The sequence below is a fragment of the Anneissia japonica genome, unplaced genomic scaffold (assembly GCF_011630105.1).
Source record: "Anneissia japonica isolate Jap-2015-1 unplaced genomic scaffold, ASM1163010v1 scaffold695_len1296351_cov181, whole genome shotgun sequence".
NCBI classification, from domain to species: domain Eukaryota; kingdom Metazoa; phylum Echinodermata; class Crinoidea; order Comatulida; family Comatulidae; genus Anneissia; species Anneissia japonica.
The window spans coordinates 1,018,055-1,045,995 of record NW_022740852.1 but is presented as its reverse complement, the minus strand read 5'-3'; the positions used below and the strand labels follow the sequence as shown (position 1 = coordinate 1,045,995).

Below are 27,941 nucleotides of genomic sequence, written 5' to 3'. Positions count from 1 at the left end.
TTTGGTCAAACAACAACCTGATATTTATTTATCAAACACCAAATATTTTACAACTTAAGAAATAGAGAGCATGCCGTAACTTTAACGGCATAAAGCAGCATAGTTATAGGCCTAACTACAGAAATATACACATCTGGGACACACCATAGTTACAAAAATGTCGTACTCATTTGAAATACATATGCAATTAATTAAAAAGATAAGATTGACAGCTTCACATTACATTTGTTTAAAAATGATTAGAAAAGCTATCTAATTTTCAATTTAATTCGACAGAGTATAGCTATGGCACTCTTCCGTAATGGTGTAAGAATGGATCGAGTTATCTTAATCATCTTAACTACACGCTATAATAAAACTCAGTACGGTACTACTTGGTAGAAACATAGGTAAAATTACGAAAACTTGCTACCATAGTGACCAATTATATATACATCCCTTTCTCAATGTTTTTTTTTTTCAGTATTAGATATATCATCAAGCCACATAGCATCACATGCCTATCACATGCTATTTCCTCTGACGTCAACGCTTTCTTTATAAGCAATATGCCTGCATTAATAACGAATCCCAGTGAACTAGAGATTCTGAGCATACGCATACAAAATTATGGATTCACCTACACGCTGACTATTCATTTGCATATTACCTATATTACACTTACAACTTAAATGAAAACAATAGTAATGCATACAATTACGATGTGTATAACGTATATACAGTATCATTATTAAATTAGCAATATGGGCCCGAACTTGTATTTATATTTTTAATAGGAAATTACAGATGTTAAAACTGTATGTTCAATATCAGTCAATCACTCATGATGCAACATGATAGAGAAAATTACATGTGTTTCAACATATATTAGTAAATAATAATAAAAGGATGTTAATAATCATTATAACAATGTTAAGTCATAAAAACGAACTCTTACTTGGCATAACACCAAAATGGTTCCGTTTTATATGTTAATTAATTATATTACAAAGTCATACTCGAGTTGCGACCTAATTTTAGTGAGTAGTACGTATGTTATTAAGTCTTATATCGAATACATTTGAAGACAAAGCGTATTATGAACAAAGGCTAAGGAATGGAATTATTGTATTCTCTGACAACAATATAACACACACCTATCATTTAAATTTTTTTTCAGAATTATTACGTGTTCAGATAAACCATTTCTATACAATTTCATCTTATCTCTTGATATTTTTTTAAAATAAACATAACATTAAAGAGGTAATAGGAAGTCAACAATTTTTACAATGTATAATTAATACAACATGTACGTGTGTATTTTAACAAAAAAAGTACAATTATATACATTCAAAAATATTGTTGTTATCTTTTTAGGTTTTTTTAACCCCGTGAAATACAATTTGTGGACGACGTTTCAGGTTTAGTAACTCTGTATATTAAATTAACATAATCTTATGTTTTAAAATTTGTAATAACATGTTTTTATATGCAATATAAATGAAAATATGATTAAGATATATATTCTAATAGTATCTATCATTTGATATATAAATTATAAGTCAAAGTTGCATTTCAGGTCATCTTACGTACTGTAATTAACCAACAGCAGTGAGTGTAGGAGAAGACAAGTACCCTAAAAAATACCCTTTTCAATTTCTTGGCCATAATTGAAGTAAGTAGGCTCGTCCGTTAAACTGTATTCATCTACTTTTTTTTATCGCATTAACGTATAACAGAAAGACGAACGGGCAATTTTGGAAATTGTGTACAATAGAATGGGAAGAATTAATTTTCACCGCTGGACCTTGTACTCGTTCGAGTCGCCTGCTTTGTTGCCAATCAGTATTCATTAGTTAATAAGCTCATTTATACTGAAATACAGTGAATTACAAACAACCGTTATATTGTTGACGTTGAATTTATGGCGACTTACGATCATGACCTGGTTTATTATGCGACGTAGTTGGTCACATTTAGAACCATACAATACCAATCGGAGTAGTTGTTCAGCTGGATCGTTTAGACAGAATTCCGGTGGCTGCTTTGTTTCATAGAATACTGATCGATCGATCAAGCAACAAAGAAAATGATAATTGCAACATAGCGGTTCTATGTATAATAACCCGGTAGATGTAGGCCTTTAAATTTGCCGTAGCATTCTGAACGGTATCGATGCACCAGCCCTGTAATAATACAAGAAAAAAATCAATGCAGACATTATAATCAATTCATAATTATATTATAAAAATAATATTTGATAATAACAAAATAATAATAATGACAATAATTAAATAACAATATAATAACAGCAACAACAATAATGACATGCTTTGCTTTCCGGTGGCTGCTTCGTTATTTGGTGACTAATCATCAGTAACGCAGTGGTGTCTATCTCGCTGCCAATTGCGTTTCAAAGATGCCTAACATTAATAATAATAATAATAATAATAATAATAATAATAATAATAATAATAATAATAGTAAATATTGTTTCGTAAAAGTGGGGAATTTATCATAATTTATATTATTTACCAAATTTATATAGTGCCTTTTCATGGATTCATTTTCAAAGGCGATTTAGACAGGAAAACAAAATACAATACAAAAATATAAATTATGCAAAATATAAAATTATTACCGCATATACAAATTGATTAAATAATTGATTTAGTTATTGGAAAATTGAGGCCAAAAGAAATATAGGCCTACTAAGAATCAGAACGGATGGTGCAGCGGTTGTGGCTCTGACCTTGAAGTCGCCCGTGTCTTTGGCCTCTACCAAATATGTATAAGTGGGTACCTTGGAGGCTCTAGTGACTGGCAACATGATTTATTTTGTGCAGCAATTAAGGAATAATACTTTCCAAGTGGGATCCATAGGTATCGATCAAATGATTATTGTCTTAATAAGAAGCACTATGATATTTAGTTCTGCCGAGCGCTATAAATACCGATATAATATTATTTATCATTTTTATTATAATAGCGTTTGCTCATCCTGGAGTAAGGCACTTTCACGCTTTCTTTCTCATAATCTAGACAATATGTTTCATTAAGAATATAATAAAATATGACTATAAAGATGTCTCTGGCTAAAACCTCTCATTGTCGGCACTTGAATTTTGTGATTCATCCCAGGCCAGGAGTGGCGATCCCCCTTAAACCACTGCACAGCCTGGACCCAATGCTTAAGCAATAGGGATGACAATTCAGACCTGTAGTTTCGACTACCTTTAGCTTGTTTACTGTTAGTGTGAACATTTGGAAACAACATCAAAATTATAAATAAAATATTGACAAAATTCTTCAACTGATTACGAGAAAAGGATATATTATGAACAGAAATATAAGAATAATATTATTGGTTCTATTCCTATATTCTGTATTTTTGTTTTTTGTTATCAAGAGATTATACAGTGGTTCCTTTGCTAGAAGAGGTCTAGTGTAGAGACCACTGATTGCCTGACATCATTTTGTTTACTGGTGCTTAAATATAAGTATTATTTATACGTACATCTGGGGCGGATGCAGGAGGGTGCAGACAGTGCAATCACATCCCGCTAAATTGTATTAAGAAAAATAATTGTTGTATTGATTGTTGATGTGAATTTCTGGTAAGATTTTAAAGGTATGAGAGTGCAATTTCCGGGCACCTATAGGTTAATATTTTCAACATTTTCGGATCTCATCCCCAAGCATGGCGGGAATGAGGTGGTGTGGACTCACACGCATCCCTACCGCCAAATCCTGCATCCGTACGTCCCAGTACGTTTATTGACTCTTTTTTTTTGTTGATAATTCAATTGAAAAAAAAATGGCATAATAAGTTTATATATAAAATAAATATAATAATAATAATAATAATAATAATAATAATAATAATAATAATTATTATTATTATTATTATTATTATTATTATTACTATTATTATTATTATTATTAACCATTCATTGCTGGGAATGTATGGGCGTCATTGACGTTATTGAAATAACAAATCAATAAAAAATCATATTAAAACTTACATGGAATAACGATATTTTTTCATTCACATATGTGTGTATTAGTGTAAATTATTATCAAAGTGTATTCTGTCCGTTTCTCTCTTCTATGTACATATATCCCTGTTGTTCAAGATCTTCTGGAACTTGAGAAGCGAATGAGTGTCTCCAGTGACCATAATGTCCAGTGCTCGGTAAACGAGGTAAAGATCGATCGTAGAGACCACTATTTGAAGTACGATCTCTGGTGTCATAGTACACAGTAGGCTGGTATATTTCTCTACCAGAAGAATCAGTAGCAGTCCTCGTCTTACAGAAGCATTGATAATAAACAGGAATGACAACAACGACTACAACGACGATGACGACTAATACAATGATAATGATGACAACGTAGAGTGACACTGTCCGGCTAGTTTCCTCTTGGCTGTTGTTATGGTCTTTTCTTGATGTAATTAAATCTAAATCGTTTGACACATGAATGTTTTTGTCATCCTTATTGTGTTCACTATTTGAACCTCTCTTACTATCACTAATGTGTAATACAACGGTTTGAGAGGTTTCACCTACAATGTTTTTCCCCAAGCAGGTTATCTGGGTTCCATTATGATCGACTGTTGGCCTCAGAAGGCGAAATACCTGTCCGTTAGTCGTGTATTCGTCGCCATCTAACTTTGGTCGAGAAATCCATTTATATTGCATTACAGGAGGATTTGCAAACGATTGGCAGAAAAGGATAGCATCAGATCCCACATATATGATATCCGTATGTTGAATTTTAATATCAGGTTTATAATAGATATTCAAGTCGACTACTGTGCAATTTGAAGGCTCCCGAAGTACTTGCGATGTTTGTTTACAAGTAAACTTGTTTTTACTGTCAGACTTCTTTGCATTAAATGTGAGATTCTTATAAACATATCTTCCTTGTATATTACTTTGTACAGTAGTGTAAATAACGTTGCCGTCATCATCAATCCAACTTAGTTCAACTGGGGGGTTAATATGTTCACTTAAGCAAGACAGTGTTACACTAGAATCAACATTGAAACTTTCTTTAGACGTAAAACATTGTGGGTAATCGGGTGAAGGGGCTTGAAGTACAGTCAGGTGTGCAGAACCAGATTTTAATGGTTCACTTTCCTGCAGGTCTACTTCACAATGATAATCGCCTTCGTCTTGTAGTTCTACATCTGATATAATTAACGAGAACATTCGCATGTCTAGTACTTTGGCTGAACTCATGGTCAGTCTGTTTCCCTCAGTAGCATCATCAGAACTTGAAGCCATTTTATTCAATCCTTTCCACCATGAAACATCCTCAATTACATAGTTTGAAAGAACACATGATAATACTGCTTGTTGTCCTTCAATCGCCGATACATCTTCAGGCTTATCAACAAAGCTAACGCATACGGTAGTTTGAACATTTATTCCTGAAACCAAAATTATTAGAAGCAGCGCTTTATTATACATCAATGGCATGTTTCGTAAATCGTATTACATCACTGGCCCCTTTTCTTATGGTTGCTTTTATTAAGAGTAGTCAACAAATACTGACTTACATGAGTTTAAGATTTTTCAACATCCGCCATAATTTCACTAGAATATCATAAATACTTCTGATTAAAGACTATCAAAACTGATCATATGCTAGCGAAAGAAAACTGCGCATGCTTAGACAGCAAACATAATTTAAAACATTGTTTCTGGTTTTCATGAACTGTAAATTTAGGACAGTAACTATACTATAGTCATAGTAATTGCATGAAGTCCCTTCGCCTCTAGTATAATCTACAATGTGTTTTGCCCATTTCTCTCCTCAATGTACATGTATCCTTATTGATCAAGATCCTCTGGAACTTGAGAGGCAAATGAGTGTCTCCAGTGACCATACTGTCCAGTGCTCGGTAAACGAGGTAAAGATCGATCATAGAGACCGCTATATGAAGTGCGATCTCTGGTGTCATAGTACACAGTAGGCTGGTATACCTCTCTGCCAGAGGAATCAGTAGTAGTCCTCGTCTTACAGAAGCATTGATAATAAACAGGAATGATAATAACAACCACAACAATGATAACTACTAACACAATTATAATGATAACAACATACAGAGATATATCTTTGTCTTCTGTGGATGTATTTGAATCTAAATCACCTGAGGCAAGAATGTTACTGTATTCATTATTTTCAATGACATTTTGGTCAACGATCAATCCATTATCAATTTTCTTGTTAATACTAATGTGCAACACAATGGTTTGGGATGTTTGGCCTACGTTGTTTTTTGCGGAGCAGGTTATTCGAGTACCATTGTGATCGACTGTTGGCTTTAGAATTCGAAACACCTGTCCGTCAGTCACGTAAGTGTCGCTATCTAACTTTGGTCGAGAAGTCCATTTATATTGCATTACAGGTGGATTTGCAAATGATTGACAGAATAGGATAGCATCTGATCCCACATATATGATATCGGTGTGTTGAATCTGTATATCAGGTTTATAATAAATATTTAAATGTTGTATTTTACAATTTGAAGGCTCCGGAAGTACTTGCGATGTTTGTCTACAGGTATATGTGTTTTTACTATCTGTTTTCTTTGCATTGAATGTGATATTTTTATAAACAAACTTCCCTTGTATATTACTTTGTACACCGGTGCTAATAACGTTTCCATCATCATCTAACCAATGTAATTGAACTGATGGTTTGATATGCTCACTAACGCAAGACAAAGTTACTCCTGAATCAACAATAAAACTTTCTCTAGACGTAAAACACTGTGGATACTGAGGAGAAGGGGTTTGAAATATTGTCAGATGTGCCAAACCAGACTTTAGGTTTTCATTCCCATGTACTTCACAATGATAATCACCCTCGTCCTGTAGCTCTACAGTGAATATCATCAGAGAGTACATTCGCATATCCAGTACTTTTGATGAACTCATTGCCATTCGGTTTCCTTCTGTGGCATGTTCAAAATTTGGTGCCAGTTGTTTCAATCCTTTCCACCATGAAACATTTCCATTTACTTCACTTGAAAGAATACATGACAATACTGCTTGTTTCCCCTCTATTGCCGATACATCCTCGGGCTTGTCAACAAACCTAACACACAGGGTACTTGGAGTATGTATTCCTGCAATTAATATAAACAATACAGGCAAATATTCCATTGTTTTAATATATAAAAATGGTAAGTTTAAATCCTGTCACACCACTGTATTTTCATTATAGTTCCTTGAGAGATAGAGTAATTACTAAATACTGAATCAGGCCTACACCAGTTTATGATTTCTCAAAAATGCTGCCACTATCCTGACTTGTAAAGGGTATCTACTTATTTCTAAAGACGACGTCAAAATCGGCACATGGTTAAATAGCACACGGAATTTAAAACTGTGTTTCTGGTTTGCATGAACTGTAATATTAAGCACTGGTGTAGTCATTATACGTTATACTAGTAAAAATTCAGTGGACATGGTTTCTAAGCCAGACACTTTGTATAAACTATAACGTGTTTTGTCCATTTCGTTCCTCAATATACATGTATCCCTGTTGTTCAAGATCTTCTGGAACTTGAGAGGCGAATGAATGTCTCCAGTGACCATACTGTCCAGTGCTCGGCATATAAGGTAAAGATCGATCGTAGAGACCGCTATTTGAAGCACGATCTCTGGTATCATAGTACACAGTAGGTTGATATATCTCCCTACCTAAAGAATCAGTAGTAATCCTTGTCTTACAGAAGCATTGATAATAAACAGGAATAATGACAACAAGCACAACAATAATGACAACTAATATAATTATAATGATTACAACATACAGAGATATCTTTTTGTCTTTTGCTAAATCCTCTGTCGCATTAATATGGCCATCCTCGTCATAATTACTCTCAATGCTATTTTGGTCAACGATCCACCCATCTCCATCGTTTTTGCCACTACTAATGCGCAACACAATTGTTTGGGATGTTTCACCTACGATATTTTTTGCTATACAAGTTATCTGAGTTCCATTATGATCTACTGTTGGCTTTAAAATGCGAAAAACTTGTCCGTTAGCCATGTAATCGTTGGTATCTAAATTTGGTCGTGAAGTCCATTTATATTGCATTACAGGTGGATTTGCGAACGATTGACAAAACAGGATGGCATCTGTTCCTTCGTATAAGATATCCGTGTGTTGAATTTTTATATCAGGTTTGTAATATACATTTAGGTTTTCTACTATACAGTTTGCGGGTTCTGCAAGTACTTGCGACGTTTGCTTACAAGTATATTTGTTTTTCCTATCAATTTTTTTTGCATTGAATGTGATATTCTTGTAGACCAAATTTCCTTGTATATTACTCTGTACACCACTGGCAATAACATTTCCGTCATCATTTAACCAATGTAGTTCAACTGGTGGTTTGATATTTTCGCTAATGCAAGACAATGTTACACTGGAATCAACAATAACACTTTCCGTAGACGTGAAGCATTGTGGATAATCAAATGAAGGGGTTTGAAGTACTGTCAGATGTGCAGAGCTAGATTTGATTTTTCCACTTTCCTGTAGGTTTACTTCACAATGATAATTACCTTCATCTTGCAGTCTTACATCTGATATGAATAAAGAGAACATTCGCATTTTACTTGCAGGTACCTTCGCTGAACTCATCGTCATTCGGTTTCCTTCGGTATCATGATCAGAGATTGATGCTATTTTTTCAACACCTGTCCACCAAGAAACGTCCATATTTTCATCATTTGAGAGAAAACAGGATAGCACTGCTTGTTGTCCCTCTATCGCAGATACATCTTCGGGCTTACCAACAAAGCTAACGCTTACAACACTTGGAATGTGTATCTCTGCAGCAACAATCACCACAAATATTATATACTTCATAACTTTTGAATATACACATTTTATCATCGCTAATCGTCTACTATAGTGGGTTTAGTGATAGTCATCAACTTTTAACTTTGCAAATTTATCATCAATATTTAGTGTTCAGACAAAGCAAAACCATACCATATTAATGCGCATGCTTGGTTACCATTGTGCTATATATAAGGCAGCACACCAAATATAAAACCTTGTTTCTGGTTTCCAGACAATATTAAAAATTAAATACTGAATACAAAATGGATAATTTTGAGTGAATTTAAGACCGTTTATAAGCAATAAAATCTATAATGTGTTTTATTCATTCCTCTCCTCTATGTACATATATCCCTGTTGATCAAGATCTTCGGGTACTTGAGAAGCAAATGAATGTCTCCATTGATCATACTGTCCAGTGCTCGGTAAACGAGGTAAACATCGATCGTAGACACCGCTATTTGAAGCACGATTTCTCGTGTCATAGTATACAGTAGGCTGGTATATCTCCCTACCAGATGAATCAGTGACAGTCCTCGTTTTACAGAAGCAATAATAATAGACAGGAATGATGACAACAACTACAATAATGATGACGACTAACACAATGATAATGATGACAACATAGAGTGATACACTTTGTGTTTCTTTTGCATCCATGTTCATATTTTTTCTTTTTGTTTTAGGTGAATTTTCCAAATCCTCATCCTTTTTATGAATAAAATTTTTGCGCCTTTCTTCTTTTTTTATATGTAACGTTACTGTATTTGTATTGATACCGATATTGTTTTCTGCAGAACAAGTAATTCGTGTTCCATTTGTAGCAATAGACGGCTTTATAAGTGTCAATACTTGACCATCAGCAATATATTCATTAGCATTCAAAACCGGTATAAACGTCCACTGGAACTGTGTAACTGGAGGATTAGCAAATGATTGACAGAATAAGATTGAGTCGGACCCAGCAAATAATGCACTGGTGTGCTGTATTTTGACTTCTGGGCGATATTGTATATTTAGATTACTAATTGTGCAATTATGCATTTCAGAAACAGCGTCGGTTGTTTGTTGACACAAAAAAGTTGCATCGTTATCAGTTTTCTTAGCTATAAATGTATAATGTTTTTTGAAAAAATCATCTCGTGTTTCAGCTTGGAAATTCATCGATAAAGTAGAGCTACCTTTCCGAATCCAATTCAGCTTTACTGGGGGACTAATTAACTCACTAATGCAGGTTAATTTGACTTGTGAGCCAACGAGGTACATGTTGGCAGACTTGGAACATTTTGGATATTCTGATGACGGTATCTGCAAGACAAAAAGACGTGCTCTTCCAGAACTAATTGTAGGTGCTTGGTCTATTTGGCAGTAATAATCTCCTTCATCTTCAATTATTAGTTCAGTTATAAGTAACGAATATGAATACGCACCGGCAAATGGAAGTTCGTCTAAGTTTACTGACATACGTAGATCCATTGCTACTACTTCGTTTTGTTGACTTAATTTTGCTTTTTCCTTCCACCAGGATACAACATGGGTTTCTATATTGAAATGTTTTAAGAAACACTTTAGTGTTGCTGTTTGTCCTTCAAATTCGTTGACATCCTTTGGTTTGGCAGCGAATTCCACTGCATCAGCGTGATAATAGAGTAGAAGCATAAGCAATATTTTCAGTTCATGCATTTTGCTATAATATAGGATTTTACAAATATTCTCTGTAAATTAATCGTTTCCAATAAATAACTCCATCTTCCGATTAACAAATTATAATAAACCTGATTGGAGCAACGATGGCTAAAGTATTTTTTTCTAATAGTTGCTTTACTGTATACCCGCTATTTAAAAAACGTTGCGGACCACTGTTTTAGAAATTTTGTTACCGGTTTGGAAAGATAAGTATTTTGTGGATTTTGCACAGAAATTATAATACATTTTTTGGGGGATTTCAGCACATGCTTGTTTTATAAACACTTACGTTTCTAAAGTGTATTCTGACCATTTCTCTCCTCTATGTACATATATCCTTGCTGGTCAAGATCTTCAGGAACTTGAGATGCAAACGAGTGTCTCCAGTGACCATAGTGGCCTGTGTTCGGTAAACGAGGTAAAGATCGATCATAGAGACCACTATTTGAAGAACGATCTCTGGGATCATAGTACACAGTAGGCTGATAAATCTCCCTACCTGAAGTATTAATAGTAGTCCTTGTTTTACAGAAGCATTGATAATAAACAGGAATGATGACAACAACCACAACAATGATGACGACTAATATAATAATTATTATGACAACGTATAGTGATATACTGGGGTTGTCCTTTCCATATATATCCAAATTATTTTCTTCTGCTTCAGGTGAAATTTCTAAGTCATTATCGTTTTTCTGAATATTATCATTGCGCCTTATTTCTTTTGTCATGTGTAACGTCATTGTATTTCTTCCAATACCGATTTTGTTTTCTGCAGAACAAGTGATTCTTGTTCCATTTCTATCCATTGATAGTTTTGTAAGTGTCAATACTTGCCCATCAGTTATATATTCATAAGCGTTTAATACTGGTGTAAATGTCCACTTGAATCCGGTAACTGGGGGATTAGCAAATGATTGACAGAATAAAATGGAGTCAATTTTCGCAAATAATGCACTTGTGTGTTGTATTTTAACTTCTGGACGATATTGTATATTTAAATTTCTAATTGTACAATTTTGTATTTTTGGGATAATTTTCGTTTTTTGTTGACACATAAAGGTAGCATCGTTATCATCTTTTTGTGCTGTAAATATATAATGTTTATATACAAAATCTTCTAACTCTTCAGTTTGTATATCCATTGGTAAAATAAAACTACCTTCACGACTCCATACTAAGTTTACTGGCGGACTTAATAATTCACATGTACATGTTAATTTTACCTGTGATCCTACAATATAACTGTTAGCTGACTTGGTACATTTCGGATATTCTACAGACGGAACCTGTAACACTGTGAGACGTGCTATTCCAGAGGTGATGGGAGGTGTTCGATCAATTTGACAGTGATACCCCCCTTCATCTTTAAGCAATATATTTGTTATTAGTAAAGAATACGAAAACGCTCCGGGATAGGGAAGTTCGTCTAAGTTTACGGTCATACGTTCATCCATAGTTACCACCTCATTTTGTTCAGTTAGTTTTGATCCTGCTTTCCACCAGGACACGACATATTTTGCTTCGATAAATTCTCCTAAGAAACATTTCAATGTTGCAATTTGCCCTTCAAATTCTTCGACATCCTTTGGTTTAGCAGTGAAGAGTTCAGCCTGCGCATAATACAGAAGCACTAACAGTAAATATATGTTCTGTAAACACATCGTTTAATATTATTATTATAAGTACTCTGTAGCGAAAATATTTAACTGGTTAATATATCCATTACAATCAAATTGCTGTGCAGATGTGATTACATTTCCGTAGGATTTACTTTCATATTTTGTGCCTGCTTAGACATAGATTTAAGATAAAGTAGTTGTAGCTGGGTTTCAGTCTGTAAAATACACTCTACATCCAAAAATAACAAATAGGAATACAGCAATTAATATTGTGTTACTGGTTTGAAGTATTTTTGATTTCTCTCAGTTTTATGGCTAAACGGTACCACATTGAATAAGCGATATTTCTAAAGTGTATTCTGTCCGTTTCTTTCTTCTATGTACATATATCCTTGTTGATCAAGATCTTCAGGAACTTGAGATGCAAACGAGTGTCTCCAGTGACCATAATGTCCTGTACTCGGTAAATGAGGTAAAGACCGATCGTATAGACCACTAGTACGATCTCTGGTATCATAAAACACCGTAGGCTGGTATATCTCCCTACCAGAATTATCAGTAGCAGTCCTTGTTTTACAGAAGCAGTGATAGTAAACAGGAATGATAACAACAACCACAACAATGATGACGACCAATACAATAATAATTATGACAACGTACAGTGATATACCCGGGTTGCCCTTTCCAAATATATCCATATTATTTCCTTTTGTTTCAGGTAAATATTTAAAATCATTACCGTCTTTCTGAATATTATTATCGCGCCTTAATTCCTCCGTTATGTGTAACGTCATTGTATCTGTACTGATACCAATATTATTTTCTGCAGAACAAGTGATTCTTGTTGCATTTCTAGCCATCGATGGTTTTATAAGTGTCAATACTTGCCCATCTGCAATATATTCATTAGCATCAAATACAGGTGTAAACGTCCATCTAAACACAGTAACTGGGGGGATAGCAAATGATTGACAGAATAATATAGAATCAGATCCCGCAAATATTGCACTAGTGTGTTGTATTTTAACTTCAGGACGATATTGTATATTCAAGTTTTGAATTGTACAATTTTGTGTATAAGAAAGAACGTCCGTTCTTTGTTGACACATAAAAGTATCATCGTTATCAGTTTTCTTTGCTGTAAATGTGTAAATTTCGTAGACCAAACCATCACGTGTTTCAGTTTGCGTACTCATTGATGAAATAGGGCTACCGTGACGATTCCAGTTCAGATCAACTGGAGGACTTATCAAAACACTAACGCACGTTAATTGTACTGGTAAACCAACGACGTAGCTGTTAGCTGACTTTGTACATTTTGGATACTCAGACGAGGGAACTTGCAATACTGTGAGATATGCTATTCCAGAACTGATAGTAGAAATTTGATCTATTTGACAGTGATAACCACCCTCGTCCTCGAGTACTAGGTCTGATATAATTAATAAATATGTATATGCTCCCACATATGGCAGATCGTCTAAATACACCGATATCCGCATATCTGTAGCAGTTACCACATTTTGTCGACTTAGTCTTGTTTCTCCCTTCATCCACGATACTGTATGTTTGTCTTTATCAAAATCTCCTAAGATACATTTCAGTCTTGTAGTTTGTCCTTCAAATTGTTGAACATTCTTTGGTTTGCCAGTAAATCTTACAGCCTGAGCAAGAAATATATGTAAAAGAACCAATAAAGGTTTCAATGTACACATTTTGCTATGTAAGTTACCCTCTTCCGTGAAAACACACCTTACAAAAAAAACCCTATGGACATTACTCCAACCTAGCTACCAGGAGAAAAACATTGTATTCCTATATCCCAAATCTTATTTTTATTTTCTATTGCTTGTGCGTTTTGACCGACGACCGCCGACTTCGATTTATAATGGGATTTCACTGTATGCTACACAGGCATTTCAAAGAATTAACACAGGAACTCTCTTTTTGATATTTTGTTACAGGTTTCTAAAATATCTCTTTTAGTCAAATAAATGTAAGAATAAACAAATATTTTACCGGTAGTGGATTTTGATAAATAGTGATTGATTGTATTTTTATAAGCTTAGTTTACTGTTATGTGTATTGGAATGACATTTGTACTACAGTAAAAGTACTAAATATATTCGCGATATCGATTCGAAAGCAGATATTATTGAAGACGATTGAAGCAACCCAATCGAAACGTCGAGATATTCTCAACCAACAATAACAGTTCTTTTCAGAACTATATACGTGGTGTACAGCAAGCATTAATATGTTATATTCGAGATATTGTAAATTTTAGTCATGTTTTCCTGTAGTGCATTATGGTGGTTTCACCTATTTATGTACATACAAGTGTGATGAATTTGAATATATAATGCCAAAATTGTATAAATATTTGTTAATCCTGCTAAAGTATAGGATAAAGCAGTATTCTTAAAATACGCTTATACACTTACAAGTTCTAAAGTTAATTTTGGTCGTTTCTTTCCTGTATGTATCCCTGTTGATCAAGATCTTCAGGAACTTGAGAAGCGAATGAATGTCTCCAATGACCATAATGACCAGTGCTTGGTAAACGAGTTATAGATCGATCGTACATGCCACTAGTCGAAGAACGATCTCTGGAGTCATAGTAAACAGTAGGCTGGTATATCTCCCTACCAAATGAATCAGTAGCAGTCCTCGTCTTACAGAAACATTGATAATAAACAGGAATGATGACAAAAACAATGATAATTATGACGATTAATACAGCTATAATGATGACAATATACAGTGATACACTCTGGTTGTCTTTTCCATTCATGTCCATATTTTTTGCGTTTGTTTCATTTGAATTTGCTAAGTCGTTATTATTTCACGGTATACTAATCCCTAGCCTTTTTTCCTTTATTATGTGTAAAATCGTTGTATTGGCACTGATACCAACAGTGTTTCGGCAGAACATGTGATTCTTGTTCCATTCCTCGCCATCGATGTTTTTATTAGCGTTAATACTTGTCCATCCTCAATATATTCATTAGCATTTAATACAGGTGTAATCGTCCAACTGAACTGCGTAGCTGGAGGATTAGAAAATGATTGACAAAAGAAGATTGAGTCTAATCCAGCAAACAACACATTAGTATGTTGTATTATAACTTCTGGAGGATATTGTATATTTAAATTTCGAATTGTACAATTATGTATATCAGGGACAACAGCAGTTGTTTGGTGACACAAAAATGTAGCTTCATTATCTGTTTTCTTTGCTATAAATGAGTATCGTTTGTAGACCATATTATTCTGTATTGAGGTTGCGAATTCATTGACAAAATAGAACTACCTTTCCGAATCCATGTTTGCTCCACTGGTGGACTTATTAACTCGGTCATACTTGTTAATTCTACTTGTGATCCTACTGTATAGCTGTTAGCTGAATTCGTGCATTTTGGATATTCTGATGAAGGAACCTGCAATACTGTTAAACGGGCTACTCCAGAACTAATGACAGTAGTTTGATTTATTTGGCAATGGTAGTCTCCTTCATTTTTGAGCATTAAATCAGATATTAGTAAAGAATAAGAATATGCTGCAGGAAATGGAAGTTTATCTATGTTTACTGATATACGTTGGTCTGCCGTTATTAGTCTTTCCTTCACACTTATTTGTTTGTCGCCTTTCCACCAGGATAGAACATTGCTTTCTTTATTAAATTCTCCTAAATAACATTTCAATGTTGCAACCTGTCCTTCAAATTCCTGAACATTATTCGGTTTAGCGTCGAATCTCACAGCATATGAAATACAACTTCGTAGGAAGATTAACTGTCTTGCAAACTGAAGTAAAAACATTTTACCTGATATATTTAACAACACCTTACGAAATGCTTTCCACTTGTTACACTATTTGCAAAATATTTTTTTCTATCTTCAGTACTTCCTATGGTATTAAGCAATTATAATAGTACCTGAAAGCTGATCGCCTGCAATAGCACACATCCTTAAATGCCTTCTACATTAATTTTCATGAACTGAACATCTTTCCAAACTTTATTGCTGTGCGAATAATAGTCCAACAATATATTTCAAAGTATTTTTGGGACATACAAACATAATCAGTATCTTCAGAAACGTTTGAAGCTAATGAATGCCTTCAGTGACCATGTATGTCCGGTAAGTAAGATCAAACGATGCAGTTAAAACCAAATTAATGACTATGAACAGCTTACATAAAATATTGATTGTCGTAGAACAAAACTAATGAGCATTTTTATAAAGTTAATTGTTAATTGATGCACTCTATCAAAGTGTATTCTGACCATTTTTCTCATCAATATACATATATCCTTGTTGATCAAGATCCTCAGGAACTTGAGAAGCGAATGAGTGTCTCCAGTGAACATAATGCCTTGTGTTCGGCAGATGAGGTAATGATCGATCGTAGAGACCACTATTTGAAGAACGATCTCTGGTGTTATAGTAAACAGTAGGCTGGTATATCTCTCTCCCAGTTAAATCAGTAGCAGCCCTCGTCTTACAGAAGCAGTGATAATAAACAGGAATGATGACAACAACCACAACAATGATTACGACTAATACAATGATAATGATAACAACATACAGTGATACACCCTGATTGTTTTTCCTCGTTATTTCCATATTATTTTCTTTTGTTTCAAGTGAATTCTCTATGTCATTATCGTTTCCATGTATATTATTTTCTCTCCTTTGTTCTTTTATTATGTGTAACGTTGTTGTATCGGTACTGATACCGACTTTGTTTTCTGCAGAACAGGTGATTCTAGTTCCATTTCTAGCTATCGATGGCTTTATGAGGGTTAACACTTGCCCATCAGCAATATATTCATTATCGTTTAGAACAGGTGTGGACGTCCATCTGAATATCATAACTGGAGGATTAGCAAATGATTGACAGAATAAGATAGAATCAGATCCTGCAACCAATGCACTGGTGTGCTGTATTTTCACTTCTGGACGATATTGAATATTTAAATTTTGAATTGTACAATTAATTATTTCAGAAATAGCGTCGGTTGTTTGTTCACATACAAAATTAGCATCATTATCAGTTTTCTTTGCTATAAATGTATAATGGTTATACACCAAATCGTCAAGTATTTCAGATTGAATATTCGTTGGTAAAATAAAAGTATCTTTTCGACTCCATCGTAGATTTACGGGTGGACTTATTAACTCACTAATGCACGATAATTTTACATCTCTGCCTACGATGTAACTGTTAGCTGACTTCGAGCATTTTGGGTATTCTGACGAAGGAATCTGCATAACACCGAGACGTGCTGTTCCAGAAATGATTTTAGGAAATCCGTCTATTTGGCAGTGGTAGCTCCCCTTATCTTTGAGTTTTAAGTCAGTTATTTGTAAAGAATACGAATACGCACCTGTATATGGAAGCTTTTCTAAATTTACCGAAATACGTTGATCAGCAGCTTTTACCATATCATTCAAACTTATTTGTTCATCCTCTTTCCACCAGGATACCACATTGTTTTGTTTATTAAATTCTCCTAGATAACATTTTAAAATTGCTATCTGCCCTTCATGTTCTTGAACATCATTAGGTTTAGCGTCAAATCTTACGGCATACGCAATACATATTTGTAGCAGGATCAACGATAAACGCATGTTTAACGATTTAGTGAATTTGAATTTAAGATCAAGACTTTCCAAAATGATTTCCACTTGTCTTTTTGCAATCATCGACATACCAAAATGAAAATACGTCACATTCTTCTGCCTTCAATGTTACCTTCGGTTTTATGAATATTAAAATACTACGCAAAGGCTGATCGCCTGCAATCAATGTCAAACACCACTTAATGCCTTCTACATTTTTTTTTGGAAACTGAATGGAACACCGTTTTAAATGTGTTGTTACAGGTTTGGCAATAAATCCTTTTAATCTTGAGTGGTATGCGAATAATAGTCGAACAATTTCTTTTTCCTATGCACATGTGGTACCTTTAATCAATATCTTCAGAAACGTTTGAAGAAAATTAATACCTTAAGTGACTATATGTCCATTACTTGGTAAGCGAGATCAATTTAAACGATGCAGTTCAAACCAAATTAATAATTATGAACTTCTTACATAACACATCATTTGGTGTTACACAGAATCAAACGTAGTAACTACGGTTTTGTAAATTATTTTATTTAATTGTTGCACGCTATTAAAGAGTATTCTGACCATTTCTCTCATCAATATACACATATCCTTGTTGATTAAGATCTTCAGGAACCTGAGAAGCGAAAGAGTGTCTCCAATGACCATAAAGCCCTGTACTTGGTAAATGAGGTAAAGAGCAATCATAGAGACCACTATTTGAAGTACGATTTCTGGAGTCATAGTAAACAGTAGGCTGGTATATCTCTCTACCAGAGGAATCAGTAGCAGTCCGTGTCTTACAGAAGCAATGGTAATAAACAGGAATGATAACAACAACCACAACAATGATGACGACTAATACAATGACAATAATGACAACATACAGTGATACTCCTTTGCTGTCTTCAGTCATGTTCGTAGTATTTTTTGTTTTAGAAACATTTTTAGAGTCATTATTGTTTCCATAAATATTCTTTTCCAGCGTTCCTTCCTTCGTTATATGTACTGTCATTGTATCAGTACTGGCGCCGATATTGTTTTCTGCTAAACAAGTTATTCTTGTTCCATTTCGGGCAATCGATGGTTTTATAAGTGTCAATACTTGTCCATCTGCAATATATTCATTAACATTTAATACAGGTGTAAACATCCACTTGAACTCTGTAACTGGAGGATTAGCAAATGATTGACAGAATAAAATGGCATCAGATCCTGCAAACAGTGCACTGGTGTGTTGTATTTTAACTTCTGGACGATATTGTATATTCAAATTTTGAATTGAACAATTGTGTATTCCTGGGACAACCTCAGTTCTTTGTTGGCACATGAAACTATCATCGTTGTTTGATTTTTTAGCTATGAATGTATAATGCTTGTAGACCAAATCATCACTTACTTCAGTTTTGATACTAATTGGTAAAACTGAAGCACCTTCATGGTTCCAGTTTAATTCCACAGGTGGACTTATTAGCTCACTAATGCACGTCAGTTTGACTTGTGAACCAACGACGTAAGTGTTAGCAGATTTTTTACATTTTGGATATTTTGTAGAGGGAATTTGCAAAATTGTGAGGCGTGCTATTCCAGAGCTAACGATTGGACTTTCATCAATCTGACAGTGGTAGTCTCCTTCATCCTCAAGTATTAGGTCATGTATAAGTAATACATATGAGTATGCACCAGCATACGGAAGGTCATCTAAGTACACCGATATACGTTTATCAAAAACTATTACCTCATTCTGTTGACTCAATTTTAGATCATATTTCCACCATGATACAATATGTTTTTCCTTAATAAAATCTCCTAAAAAGCAATTTATTTTGGCTGTTTTCCCTTCGTATCCATTTACATCCTTTGGTTTGGCATCGAATCGCACAGTAAGACCAATAGGTAGTTGTAGCAAAATCAGCAATCCTTCTATCAAATGCATTTTGCTATAATTATCATTCAGATTGCATATCTTAAACTTCCCTTTTAGTTTGTATATTCAAATACATCATTATCATCAGTAGAAAAATAGATCGTATATTACTTAATTACATTCCTAGTTTTTGTTGTTGGGTCAATCATTGCTTCAATCGCAACTGCTTGTGATAGTACATACCATTGTATACTATATATATTTAGGTCAACTATGATCAGGAACACCATTTTTTATCTGTTGTTACACGTTTGTAAGTTTGTTAAAAATTTTGCTGCACAAGTAGGGCTTCATAAATGATTTGTATTACATTGAATTGTAATTAGAAACTATATTTTCATGTAAGACAAAGTTAATTGTTGGTGGTAAATTACCTAATTCTCGAACATGATCAGTAAATAAATCGTAAATTTGTATCGTAGCATCTTCTTGCCATTAAAGAGTATTTTGACCGTTTTCCCCCTCGATGTAGGTATAACCTTGTTGATCAAGATCTTCTGGAACTTGGGAAGCAAACGAGTGCCTCCAGTGGCCATACTGCCCAGTGCTCGGTAAACGAGGTAAAGATCGATCGTACAAACCACTATTTAAAGCACGATCTCTGGTATCATAGTACACAGTAGGCTGGTATATCTCTCTACCAGAGGAATCAGTAGCAGTCCTCTGCTTACAGAAACATTGATAATAAACAGGAATAATGACAACAACCACAACAATGATCACGACTAATACAATGACAATTATAATGACGTAGAGTGATACAGCATTTTCGTCTTGGCTGTCATCTGCAAATTCATTTTTGTTAGAATCTTGCGAGTTGTTATTTTTTGTCTGCACTCTGTTTTTGTCAGATCCTTTTGAATTCCTATTAACATTATTTTCATTTGAAATATACATATGTATTGAATGAACACCAGTACCGACTGAGTTTGTGGCTGTGCAAGTGACATGTGTTCCATTTCTAGAGATAGTTGGTTTAAGAAGTCGCAATACTTGCCCTTCAGTCTCATATTCATATCGTTCTAAATTTGGTTCAAATGTCCATCTGAATATCGTTACAGGAGGATTAGCAACTGATTGACAAAACAATATAGAATCAGTTCCCGCATAAATTGAATTAGTGTGTCGTATTTTCACTTCAGGATTATATTGTATATTAAGATCACTAATTGTACAATTCAAAGTTTCCAACATAACTTCTGATTCCTGTGCACAGACGAAAGTTTCTTTATTGTCTTCCTTTCTTGCAGTGAACTGAAGATGTTTATAAACGATATTGCCACGTATTTCTTTACTTACACGCGTTGGTGGTATAGCTAGTAAAGTAGGCCTACGTGACCATCGTAATTCCACAGGAGGCAAAACTTCCTCTGATATACATGTTAGCTTTACTTCCGAGCCAGCAATATAGCTTTCTTTTGATTTTAAACATTGAGGGTATTCACTTGAAGGCTTTTGTAGAATAGTCACATAAACAAACTCTGACTGTAATATATAAGGCTGTGATATCTTGCAATAATAATCACCTTCATCCTCTCGTACTGAAGAAGATATAACTAACAAATACATAAGTCTATTTAGGTCTGCGATATCTAACAGTGTAGCAGTAAGTCTTTTATCATCTATAACTATCTTGTTTTCAATGCTAATTTGACGATTACTTTTCCACCATGAAATACTGCTACGCTCCAATCCGCCTTGAATGAGGCATTTGACGGTAACTGATTCTCCTTCTAACGCAGTAACATCTTTCATATCATTATCAGGTAAAAACTGCAGTCCATTTGTTCTTTCCAAGGTAATCACCGATAGCAATAGCAAAATAAATTGAAGCATTTTGAATATATGCGACTTAGCAAAACTCATGTCATCTTATGAGCATACTACTAGGTTAAATTCGTATTATAAAGTTAAAAGAAAACCACACTGAGGTTTGTATCTGTGCAGTAACTATTAGTTCCATTATATTGCAGGTTGGCTAGTATAAATAAAAATAGTGTTACCAGTACACATTGGGCCTTCGATTCACACGATATATTCATTATATGCATTGATACAGGAACATGAGATACATACTGTATAATCACATATATACAACATACGGTGCAACAATAATCACAATGTATTCTGTCCGTTCCTCTCCTCTATGTACATGTATCCCTGTTGATCAAGATTTTCGGGAACTTGAGAAGCGAATGAGTGTCTCCAATGACCATATTGCCCAGTGCTCGGTAAATGAGGTAAAGATCGATCATAGAGACCACTATTTGAATTACGACTTCTAGTGTCATAGTACACAGTAGGTTGGTATATCTCTCTACCAGAGGAATCAGTAGCAGACCTTGTCTTACAGAAACATTGATAATAAACAGGAATGATGACAACAACCACAACAACGATCACGACTAATACAATGATAATGATGACTACATACAGTGATACTGTCTGGTTATTTTCTTCTTGACTGTTTGCAATTATATTTCCGTTTGGGTCTTGCCAGTGATTATCATTTTTAATTTGTTTTCCATTGTCCTCAAATCCTTTTGCGTCACCGTTCATATTATTTTCATTTAAAATGTAAAGTCGTGTCGAATCAACACCAGTACCTACATGGTTTGAGGCTGTACACGTCACATGTGTTCCATTTCTAGTGATAGCTAGTTTAAGAAGTCGCAATACTTGCCCTTCGGTCTCATATTCATATGGTTCTAACATTGGTTGAAACGTCCATCTAAATGTCGCTACAGGAGGGTTAGCAACTGATTGACAAAACCATATAGAATTAGATCCTGCATATATTACATTAGAGTGTCGTATTTTCACTTCAGGATTATATTGTATATTAAGGTCTCTAATTGTACAATTTAAAGTGTCCGACATAACTTCTGAATGCTGTGCACAGACGAACGTTAGTTCATTGTCTTCCTTTCTTGCGGTAAACTGAAGATGTTTATAAACAATATTGTCACGCAGTTCTTTACTTACATGCATTGGTGATATCGCTAGTAAAGTAGGCCTACGTGACCATCGTAGTTCCACAGGAGGTAAAACTACCTCTGATATACATGTTAGCTTTACATCCGAGCCAGCGATGTAGCTTTCTTTTGTTTTTAAACATTGCGGGTATTCACTTGAAGGCTTTTGTAGAATAGTCACATGAGTAAAATCTGACTGCAATTCATTAGGATGAGATATCTTGCAGTAATAATCACCTTCATCATCTCGTACTGAAGATGATATAACTAACAAATACATTAGTCTATTTATGTCTGAGATATCTAACAGCGAAGCAGTAAGCCGTGCATCCTCGATAACTATTTTGTTTTCAATGCTAATTTGACGATCACTTTTCCACCATGAAATACCACTACGCTCCGATAACTTTCCTTGGATGAGGCATTTAACCCTTATTGTTTCTCCTTCTAGTACGGTAACAACTTTCATATCATTATCAGGTAGAAACTGCTGTCCATTTATTTTTTCCCACATTCTCACCGATAGCAAAAACAAAAGAAAATGAAGCATGTTGAATATATACGCCATAGCAATACTCATGTTATCTTATGAACACATTATCAAGTTAAATTCGTATAATAAAGACAATAAAAAGACACCGATGTTTGTATTGGTGCATTAATGACTAGTTCCATTACCTTACAGATTTTCACGACACCAACAATATGGGGAAATGCGTTACAAAACACATTTAAAATATAATGAGCAATAGGAAAATAAACTTGTGTTACTGGTTACTGGTTTATCGGATTTTTCTGTGCGATATGTTGGGCTCCAACTCTCACATTCAAGTTAAGTGTATACATCTTGTCAATGAATTTAGTTGCCAGATAAGCATTTGGGTTTAATTTGCTACGTGTTTTACGCAAAACTTTATAATAGCATGTACTATTACTCTTTCTTTTTTTTTTTGTACCTAACCAAAACAATTTCTCATTTTCTTTTACACAATATCCTGTCCGCTCCTCTCCCCTATATACATATCCCTGTTGATCAAGATCTTCTGGAACTTCAGAAGCAAAGGAATATCTCCAATGACCTTAATGTCCAGAGCTAGGTAAACGGGGTAAAGATTGATCGTAGAGACCACTATTTGAATTACGACTTCTAGTGTCATAGTACAGAGTACACAGAGTTTCCCTACCGGATAATTCAGCAGTATTCTTTGTTTTACAAAAGCATTGGTAATAAATGGGAATGATGACAACAGCAACGATGACTATGACAACTAATACAATAATAATAACGACAACATACAAAGATACACCCCGGCTATCTTTCTTTGTCTTTATATTCCCGTTTGTTTCATGGACATTTTCTACTTCATTGTTTTTCTAAATATTATTGTTCTCGAGTAATCTTTCTTCTGCCATGTGTAACGTCATTGTATCGGTACTGATACCGACATCGTGTTCGGCAGATCACGGGATTGTTGTTCCATTTCTAGCCATTGATGGTTTTAGATAGACCTACTATAGTTGTCTATTGGCAGTATACTCATTAGCATTATTGCAGGTGCAAATATCCACTTGAACTGTGAAACTAAATGATTGACAGAATAACATGGAATCAGATCCCTCAAATATTGCACGAGGGTTCTGTATTTTAACTTCCGGATGATATTTTACATTCAAATTTTGAATTGTACAATTATTTTTGGCAGGGCCAACATCAATTGTTTGTTGACACAATAAATTAGCATCATTGTCTGTTTTTGCTCCTTTAAATGTGTAATGTTCATACACAAATTTATCTTTTTACTCCGTCCAATTTTTCGAAGAAAAAGCTGCGCTCTTTTCGTGAAACCATTTTAATTCAACAGGTGGGCTTATCCATTCACTAATACATGATAACTTGACATATGAATCAACGATATTGATTGAATGTATTATGGGTATTGAGGTGGAGGCGCTTGCAATACCGCGTGAGGAGCGGGTTCCGATGTTATTGTGTCTGTCACTTACTGCATAATGATAATAGCCTTCATTATTAATGTTCCCATTGCTAATCAGTATAGAATAAGTGTATATATCTGTATCACCAAACTCATCTAAAGCTACAGGTATTCTAGGATCGGTTACTACAACCTGTTTATTTTCAAAGATTTTTATATTTTCCTTCCACCAAGAAACTGTATGTAACTCCTCACGTAGACCTTCTACACAGCACTTTAGTGTCGCGATCTTTCCTTCAATCTGCCTGACATTTTTCGGCTTGTAAGCGAACCTTACACCAAAACTAGACGAGCCAAAATGAAAAGCAACTACAACATGAGTGAAAGATCGATTATTGTCTTGATGAAACACCGAGGTGTTATTCTTTATACATCAGGTACATACTTACAACACATTCCTATTGTAGAGCGCTTGTTAGAAAATAGCTACGTATATATGTCCGAAACAGCCATACATACAGTACTTAATTAAATGATATAGTTTACAAAAGTATACTCGAAAAATTAATGACAGACATTAATAAAGATGTTCTCATGGCCTTGAATTATACGGGAAATATAGTTATTCTATGCATTGATTCAGGAATAATATAAGTAGAATAATTTTAAATATTTATATCTCTAAAAACATACCTTGTATACAATAATTACAATGTATTTTGACTGCTTTCCTTCTCGATGTACATGTATCCTTGTTGATCAAGATCCTCTGGAACTTGAGAAGCAAATGAATGTCTCCAGTGACCATAATGTCCGGTGCTTGGTAAAAGAGGTAAAGATCGATCATAGAGACCGCTAGAAGTACGATTACGTGTGTCATAGTACGCAGTAGGCTGATATATGTCTCTACCAGATGAATCAGTAGTAGCCCTTTCTTTACAAAAGCATTGGTAATAAACAGGAATGATGACAACAACAATGATAATTATGACAACTAATACAACAATAATGATGACAACATACAATGATACACCACGGCTGTCATCTTCGCTTGTGGTCGTTTTTACATTATTTTCAGAAAAACTTGCTAGGTCATTATTTTTATGAGCAATGTTATTATCGATCCATCTTTCCTCTGTCATGTGTAATGTCATTGTATCGGTACTGATACCGACATTATTTTCTGCAGAACAGGTGATTCTTGTTCCATTTCTAACCATCGATGGTTTTATCAGCGTCAATACTTGTCCATCTGTAATATACTCATTAGCATTTAATGCAGGTGTAAATATCCACCTGAACTGAGTAACTGGAGGATTAGCAAATGATTGGCAGAATAAGATGGAATCGGATCCAGCAAACAGTGCACTGGTGTGTTGTATTTTAACTTCCGGACGATATTGTATATTCAAATTTCGAATTGTACAATTGTGTATCTCAGGAACAACATCAGTGGTTTGTAAACAGATAAAAGTAGCATCGATATCAGTTTTCTTTGCTATAAAAATGTAATGTTTGTAAACAAATTCAGCATTTCGTTCTGTTTGTATTGTATTAGAAGAAACAACACTTTCGTCTTTCATCCAACTCAGTTCAACAGCCGGGCTAAGTCTTTGACTTACACATGACAATTTTACTTCGGTACTCAAAATATAGCTCTGCATTGATTGAATGCAGTGTGGGTACTGAAATGACGGAACTTGCAATACGGTGAGATGAGCGGGTTCTGATGTTATAGTATTTCCATTTCTGACTTCACAGTGATAATCTTCTTCATCTGTAATATTCACATTGCTAATCAAAATTGAATAAGTATAAATATCTGTGTCACCAATCTCCTCTAAAGTTACAGATAGTCTTGGATCTTTTGTAATTACATTATTATTTTCACTTACTTTTACTGTTTCTTTCCACCAAGAGACCGTATGATGCTCTTCGCGTAAGCTTTCAACGTAACACTTTAGCGTAGCAATTTTCCCTTCGATCTGTTCGACATTTTTTGGCTTATAAGCGAACCTAACACTGAAAGCTAGTTTACCTAAGAACAAAAGCAAACCCAACGTTCGTAAGAAATTCATTCTTGTATTTGGTGTTTTCCTGCGTTATAAATCAGGTGTATGGTAATAATCCTAAAATCATGTTCCCGATTGTCAGCCTACAAGAAATACGTGTTAAAACATCTTTGATGTAAGGGTAACCACGTATGGTGGATATGACGGTAATGCTTAGATATGAATAGTTCTCAAACTTTTGGCATGCATAAATAAAAATGGTGTTACTGGTTCTCACTCTGCCTTCGATTTATATGCTATTTTCTTTCTATACATTTATTCCGGAATGTAAGCAACACGATTTATAATAATTGCTATTTACAAAAGCATAAAGGCTTGTTTAAACTATGACAATAATGATCAACGACAAGCTAAAAAGCAATTGTTTATATGGAAAATATAAGAAATAAGAGAAGTTTTCACACTAGCACGATTCGATAACGATTTATCTGTAGGCCTATACGATAAAAAAAATATTTTTACAAATCAAATGAAATGACGTCATAATCATATCGTTTTCTCATGAGTATGATGTCATTTTATTTGATTTGTGAGATAATTTTGTTTATTGTATACACGATAAATTGTTATAGAATCGTGATAGTGTGAACATTTCACTTATACCCTTTATTTTCTATATTAACAATTGCTTTTTAGCATTTTATCGTTGATCGTGATTGTCATAGTGTAAACAGGACTTAAAAATTAATCACAATGTATTCTCGCAATTCTCTTCCTCGATAAAAAGAATATTTCAAGGGAGAAGGTAAAGTTAAGTTTATAAGAAGAAAAAACGTAGTTTACCATTGCTGTTAAGGATTCTTGCCACCAATACTGCTTTAAGTGACTCTACAGTGTGATTTGCCCGTTTCTCTCTTCTATGTACATAGATCCCTGTTGATCAAGATCTTCTGGAACTTGAGAAGCAAATGAGTGTCTCCAGTGACCATATTGCCCAGTGCTCGGTAAACGAGGTAAAGATCGGTCATAAAGACCACTATTTAAATTACGACTTCTGGTGTCATAGTACACCGTAGGTTGGTATATCTCTCTACCAGAGGAATCAGTAACAGTTCTTGTCTTACAGAAACATTGATAATAAACAGGAATGATGACAACAACCACAACAATGATCACAACTAATACAATTATAATGATGATGACGTAGAGTGATACTGCCTGGTTATTTTCTTCTTTAACATTTGCAATTTTATTTCCGTTTGAGTCTTGTGAGTGCTTATCCTTTTTAATTTGTTTCCCATTGTTTTCAA

General features: G+C 34.4%; 5 protein-coding genes across 12 annotated transcripts; all 5 read right to left on the bottom strand.

Annotated features, from left to right (window-relative positions):
- On the bottom strand, positions 1-27,941 carry LOC117118353 (cell adhesion molecule 4-like). Of its 7 annotated transcripts, none has more exons than XM_033262921.1 (4): positions 27,475-27,941; positions 25,313-26,774; positions 4,008-5,419; positions 1-2,168 (listed from the first exon to the last, which is right to left on the bottom strand). In XM_033262921.1, the coding sequence occupies exons 2-3, from the start codon at positions 25,497-25,499 to the stop codon at positions 4,062-4,064; spliced, it is 1,545 nt and encodes a 514-aa protein (XP_033118812.1). In that variant the 5' UTR covers positions 25,500-26,774; positions 27,475-27,941; the 3' UTR covers positions 1-2,168; positions 4,008-4,061. The 7 variants fall into 7 exon arrangements, with proteins under 7 accessions (XP_033118812.1, XP_033118813.1, XP_033118814.1 ...); XM_033262922.1 differs by having other exon boundaries at positions 25,313-26,657; XM_033262923.1 differs by lacking the exon at positions 27,475-27,941 and having other exon boundaries at positions 25,313-26,396; positions 26,515-27,087.
- Positions 7,466-9,177, bottom strand: LOC117118355 (cell adhesion molecule 4-like). Its single transcript, XM_033262928.1, has one exon. The coding sequence runs from the start codon at positions 8,905-8,907 to the stop codon at positions 7,495-7,497; it is 1,413 nt and encodes a 470-aa protein (XP_033118819.1). The 5' UTR covers positions 8,908-9,177; the 3' UTR covers positions 7,466-7,494.
- Positions 9,144-10,821, bottom strand: LOC117118359 (cell adhesion molecule 4-like). Its single transcript, XM_033262932.1, has one exon. The coding sequence runs from the start codon at positions 10,537-10,539 to the stop codon at positions 9,178-9,180; it is 1,362 nt and encodes a 453-aa protein (XP_033118823.1). The 5' UTR covers positions 10,540-10,821; the 3' UTR covers positions 9,144-9,177.
- On the bottom strand, positions 10,832-12,223 carry LOC117118356 (cell adhesion molecule 3-like). Of its 2 annotated transcripts, XM_033262930.1 has the most exons (2): positions 11,772-12,223; positions 10,832-11,041 (listed from the first exon to the last, which is right to left on the bottom strand). In XM_033262930.1, exons 1-2 carry the CDS (start codon positions 12,207-12,209, stop codon positions 10,865-10,867), a joined length of 615 nt encoding a protein of 204 aa, XP_033118821.1. In that variant the 5' UTR covers positions 12,210-12,223; the 3' UTR covers positions 10,832-10,864. The 2 variants fall into 2 exon arrangements, with proteins under 2 accessions (XP_033118821.1, XP_033118820.1); XM_033262929.1 differs by having other exon boundaries at positions 10,832-12,223.
- LOC117118358 (cell adhesion molecule 4-like) lies at positions 12,491-14,571 on the bottom strand. Its single transcript, XM_033262931.1, has one exon. It carries the CDS (start codon positions 13,880-13,882, stop codon positions 12,515-12,517), a length of 1,368 nt encoding a protein of 455 aa, XP_033118822.1. The 5' UTR covers positions 13,883-14,571; the 3' UTR covers positions 12,491-12,514.